The sequence below is a fragment of the Hyposmocoma kahamanoa genome, unplaced genomic scaffold (assembly GCF_003589595.1).
Source record: "Hyposmocoma kahamanoa isolate Upper Pololo Valley unplaced genomic scaffold, ASM358959v1 81, whole genome shotgun sequence".
Taxonomy (NCBI): Eukaryota; Metazoa; Arthropoda; class Insecta; order Lepidoptera; family Cosmopterigidae; genus Hyposmocoma; species Hyposmocoma kahamanoa.
The window spans coordinates 208959-214983 of NW_020654080.1; the positions used below are offsets into that span (position 1 = coordinate 208959).

At 41.1% G+C, this 6025-nt stretch overlaps 1 protein-coding gene across 1 annotated transcript in view; it reads left to right on the forward strand.

Annotated features, from left to right (window-relative positions):
* LOC113234007 overlaps window positions 1-4070 on the forward strand; it is a 26992-nt gene extending 22922 nt beyond the window's left edge. The window contains 2 exon segments of the mRNA XM_026469235.1: window positions 2139-2336; window positions 2421-4070. Coding sequence (XP_026325020.1) covers window positions 2139-2336; window positions 2421-2537 — 315 coding nt within the window. The 3' untranslated portion in view covers window positions 2538-4070.
* The last annotated feature ends 1955 nt before the right edge of the window (window positions 4071-6025 follow it).

Consider the following 6025-nt stretch of genomic DNA (forward strand, 5'->3'; position numbering starts at 1 on the left):
TTAATAAAGAATGGTAGGTCATTAATATAAATGAGAAATAAGATAAGAATTTTTTGATGATTAGAAGATTTTTTTTGTGTTGTGTTGTGTTCTTCATCACCATCATATTGGGATCCGTGCCTCCACCATTTATAATAGAATCCGCGCCTCCACCATTTATAATAGAGGGCTGTAGCTCAGACGCATTGCGAGAGGTACTTTTAATAATATAAAACCGGGATCATTTTAAAACTTTGGTTTATTTTACCAATTTTACATGTTTAGGGTTACAAATCAATAATCTTACTATTAATGTCAAGATCTTCTATTTTCTTAACATTCTTTTTCAAAGCATTCTAATTATGAATCTCACTCAGCCAGTGATTCTACTCATAGAGTACAGCCTAGTCTACATCCCTCTTCCTCACAGCTGAAGGGGTGAACATCCCTAGCTAGTGCTCTACCTATGATAGGCAACTTACATCGGTGATCAGCCTTCACTACAGGCTAGCCACACACTGCTCGGAAGCTATCAACTTACAACAACAACAAGTAACCACCGAGGAGGCTATGGCTTTGGTCTGCCAAAAACCTATCTAAAAGGACAGACCATGATCACATCCTAAACAAACAAATAAAAATATAATTACTCGTTAGCTATCCTAGCTAATTAGGGAACCAGACTAAACTCGTAACACTTTATTTCATCGACCCTAAACTGGCTGAACGACCCTATCAAACTTCTAAACATTGCTACAAAACTATTTCCCTAAACTCCCTAAACCTAAGCTATCTCCAACGTGCATGCTGCCACAACGACGACACAGGCTTGAACATCCATCGGACGATCACTGGGTTACATCACTATTGATCTCCCAGCTGCCTTAGTCCTCATTTTGCAGCTATCACGTTCCATCAGCTTCACTTACTATCTTTAACCAAACAAAAACCAACCCACATATAACGCTAACAACATATCCCAAGACACATATGGGATGAGAGTATACCACATGAAGAATTTCTAATAATTAAATAAATATATTTTCCCCGAATGCAGACAGTTGTTGTTCATCTTGAAGAGTGAGCACGAACTATGCACATATACTGGATAATATATCTATCAAATTAAAAAAGGGAAAAAGAAAAATTAAGTTAAATCTTTCTACGATATTCCATCATCATCCTCCCGTCATTCCAAGTCTGCATTGCCGGAAAATATTAATTTTTCTTAAAATATTCCTCATAACGCCAATGTGGTTCCACATGAAAAATAAATATAAAAATTTAATTAACCTAGTAGAAACAAACACATTAAATTATCTCCTAAAGAACTTTTTCATCCTATTCACATGGAGTAGATTCTGCCTACCCAACCTTTTCCTATTCATACTTAATCTGCACATAATACAATTAAACAACTCAACCAATTCACTACCCTAATCTTCGCGTAACATACCTCTTTTTATATATCAAAGCAATCCTGTCTTTTTTATCAAATATTCGCTTCTGTTTGGATTGTAAACTATCTATACATTCTTTATGTGGATCGATCGAAGTTGCCCGCTTCACAAAGTCACTTTGTAAATTCTCCACAGTACCACGAGTTGGAACTCAGTTCTAAGGTTAATATTATGGATATCTTTTTTCTTAACGAAATTATGTATATTTTTACGGGCATACAAAATATTTGAGTAAAGATGCTGCGATGCCACAGTCATGATACCAGAGTCGTCGATGTCAGCAACCAATACTATTTCGCAAAGGTCCTTAATAAAGAATGGTAGGTCATTAATATAAATGAGAAATAAGATAAGGGTCCAAGTATTGAGCCCTGCGGGACACCCATTATTCCCACAGAACCCAGAGAATTCATTCCATTTATGTCTACTTTCTGAATTCTACCGCTAAGATATGACAAGTTCCAACGCCCTTCCACTTACTCCGTACTATTCCAACTTCTTAACAAAGGTAATATGATCCAGTGCCTTTGAGAGGTCACAGAAAACCCCAATAGCGTTCTACGACCTTTCCCAAGCATCAAATATATGTTTTAGTAGTGCTACCCATATTGTGACTCCTACCGAAACACGACAGTAGTTGGGTCATGATGCCGAATGGCGCCTAGTGTCTGTGCGCATTTGACGCCGTTGCGGTCGCAGGAGCGCCCCCCGCCGCTGCCGCCGCCGCGCGCGTACACGGTGTCGGGCGGCGTGAAGCTGGGCTACCCGCAGCAGCGCGCCGTGGCCGCCGAGTGGGCCGAGGAGGCGCCCAAGGGCGGCGCCAAGCCGCTGCGGCTGCGCCCCGGCGACACCGTGCTGGCCGTCGGCGCCGCGCGGCGCGGCCACGTCGCCGTGCAGGTGCGAGGCCGCCGCTGGCGCCGCCGCCGCGGAGACGCCCCCGCGGCCCTCGCCGACTCGCTGACGCCCGCCGTCCGTGTGCAGGTGGGCAGCCGCACGGTGTCCGTGCCCCACCGCGTGCTGGCGCCGCCGCGCGCGCCCCCGCCGCGCGTGCACCCCCCGCCGCCCGCACCGCCGCAGCCCGCGCCCGCCGTCGCCTGACACCGGCGGCCGTCGCATCACTAAATGAAGCCGCAGTTCTCGCGCTCTTGGGCGATTGTAGTTTTAGTAAAAACCTCGTCAGAGAACTGATCGTGCATTACGTATGTCTAATGGTGCCTTATTATTACGTCTAGGTTGTACAGAGTAAAATAAATATTTATGCTAGGAGCGGGCGCGCTCGTATGTTAAGCTATTGACATTGGAACGAGACGGCCACATGATTTGTTACGCTAAAAGTACGTAATAAATTGGTTTGAATCAGTGGAAACGTTTTCCATCAAGTTATTTATGTATTTAGCCAGTGTCGGATTAATTACTTCGATGCCCTAAGCATTTTAAAACTTGTAACGTGTTTTGCACTCTTCTCCACCCTGGGAACCTGTTTCTGTAAGATTGATAAGGCGAATGCTGCGAGACACGATGATTGTAGCAATTATAAATAAACCTAAAGGCTGGACCTGTAATGGACCGAAAATATAAGATGAAACCCTCTTGTGATCATAAAGAAGCACTGATCCCTGATGTCGCTTATGGCAAAAGAAAATTGTGCCAGTCCACAGATCACAATATCCGCGAGCGAAGCGTTTCTATTTTTTTATTAACTTTATTTATACGTTTATTTAACTGCATCGAATTGGAGGTCGAATGGAAAGTAAGTAGAAAAGTCACCTTAACGCAAATTTGAACCTTTTGTGAACAACGTTCAAGTTTGTTAGGAGCACGATGGTTGGAGGACCCTAGCTACTAGACCCACATTTCACTGGCGTTCAAGGAAGGAAGTATTCATAAAATAATATTACTTTGAAATACAGTATCTTATTGTTTCGTAATTTAAAAGTTATTCGCGAGGCGGCATCGAGGCTCCTCATTACAGTAGCGTTTGGTGCCTCCGAGATGTCCTAAATGGTTGCTTGTAAGTTAATCTGGCACTGCATGGCATCATGTGTCGGTTTCGAACTGTTCCACAAAAATAATGTCAAAGATGTAGCATTTGACTGTCAGTATTATAACGAGGAGGAGGTGGAGCGTTATTTAGCATAGTGCTACCTTATATTCATAGCAATAGAGTCGCCGAACATCGGTGTTCGTATATACCGTATAGTCGTACGCATGTTGCGTGTTGCCGAGAAGAGATCGAAATACTTTTAAATTAACTGATAGTGAAACATGTACAGACGACACGTACCTTTTCAGGGTCACGTAGTCAAATTTTAGGAATTTTAGTTTCGTCCTGTCCGTCTATCAGAGTGCCGTTCCATTTTACTCGCTCGTTTATAGACCTATTTTTATGAAGTTTCATGGAGAAGTACTGATAAAAAGTAAACATTTAAAAAGTTTTTGTTGTACACCAGCAACAAAAAAAGGACACTGTACATTCTGACATTTTTCGTAAACAGCAAATTTGAATAGCATACAAGTTATATCGTGAAGTGCAGCCCACTACGCCTTTACAAAACCAGAACAAGCCGTATGTGGAGCTAAAAGTGTTTCGTCCAGCGACGACAGTAGTGGCTGCATAGAGACGAGTGTATATCTAGAAAGAAGGAAGTGAAACATTCATTTATTTGACTATGCATTTATGCATGTATACTATACCTGCAGCAGTATTGTAGACATTTGGTTTTGGTTACCGCACCCGTCCACTTATATTGTACGTGTTAAGTTTGCCTGTAATTACGACAAGTTAAGATAATATGTACTTCATATTGTAATACATAATCTATTCGTGACAGGTTTCTGAGAAGACTGAGTGTTTTTTTTTACGAAATGTAATTATCTCGTATTTATGTAAAAATGGTTCAAAATATCTTTATTTATTAACGCCGTAGACACTCAGTGTTCCAACAGGCTCACGGTCAGAGCATGACCAGATCCACCTTCTAGGACGTACGTATGTGACCTAGGCTAAGGTACAAAATAAAATAAGATTATATTTTAAAATATCTTTTATTCAACAATCCATACACAAAGCATTGTGAAATTTGGAATGTGGGAGTACAAAATTGAACAGGGTAACTCATGTTTATGTTGCGTCAAAGAGAATGGCGCGTTTTTAAGACGGCATTGTCGCCCAGAGGCGTACAGAGCTGAAGTGCATTTCGGACACGTATGCGCTCCACGGGGACACCGCAGCAGAAGCACCAACATGACGTCAAAATAATACAACCTGTTTCTTTAATAATAGAAAATATATTAAACACCAAGCAATATTCATAATATTTGTCCACTACATATTTCTATCTTTAGACTCTATCAACGGCAAATAACGTGTACATCCTGCATACGATGTAACGCGTCGTGAGCAAATACTGCGTTGAGATAAACCGGCGGCGGCGCGGCGATGCGCTTCCCACCGCTTCATAAACGTGATATGAACGAGAGCATAACACCGACAACTAGACAACAAGATTCAATAGGAGTTGATAACGTGAATTTGGGTCCCACATTGTTGAAAATACAAAATATACAACTATCGGCAAACGGCAATGAGAACAAGTATAAAATGCTTCGTTGAGATAGCATTAACGAATCGCACCCTCAATAATAAAGGGCGAAATACGACATTCCTTCCATATCTTTGGGACACTGACATAGTAAATAAAAAATACAATAACGGAAGGAAAGAACAGAATTTTGTCACTTTGGCACCGGCCAAATGGCGTATACTCGACGACATAGTCAATCAATTTTGTCAGTTTCCCAAAAATTATACATTTACACATATAACAATAAATGCATTGCCGCCTTGTAAAGAATAGGTTAAAATCGTAACAATTATTTACAAAAATACACATCTCGGGTTGAGGCAAATGATAGACGACGAGACCGATGAGTCTTACGTAGAGGTAGACGGAGACACGACGACGTGTGCGAGCCCGCATCCGTTAAGCGAAATTTGGCCACGACATTACGCGCACAGGATACCCGCGAACACAGCAACAGCTGTCATACTATATATGTATATTTAATACTTTATAGTTCATACAACATCAACGCTCCCTAAATTTCATTATTTTCGATAACGCATAATACTGCAATTTAAAATAGAATTACTCTAAGTCATTTCAATACTAATTTACATAGCGTTACACGTGAACGAAGGCAAACGTTTACTATGAACGAGACATCATAAAATGTAAAAAGATCAAAACCTTACGTACGACATTTAATGGTACATAATACATAATAACCTAAATATCGACACAAGTAGGCGGGCGGGTCATGCGCCGCGTTAACTTTAACTCGCTTTCTTATGGCTCTGACCGCGAGTCATCGTAGTTTTCGAGACTACAAGATGTCTTCACTTCGTACAGATCATTAGTAACAAACAATGCATACGTACCACAATAACAAAACGTATTTTTCAAACATCTTTATAGCAACGTAACCAGTCCTAAGAGCAGCGCAGGACATTGAACGGTGGCTCTTACATAAATTATTTTCAAAACCATCACCAATACAATATTGCTATGTTATAATTTATAATC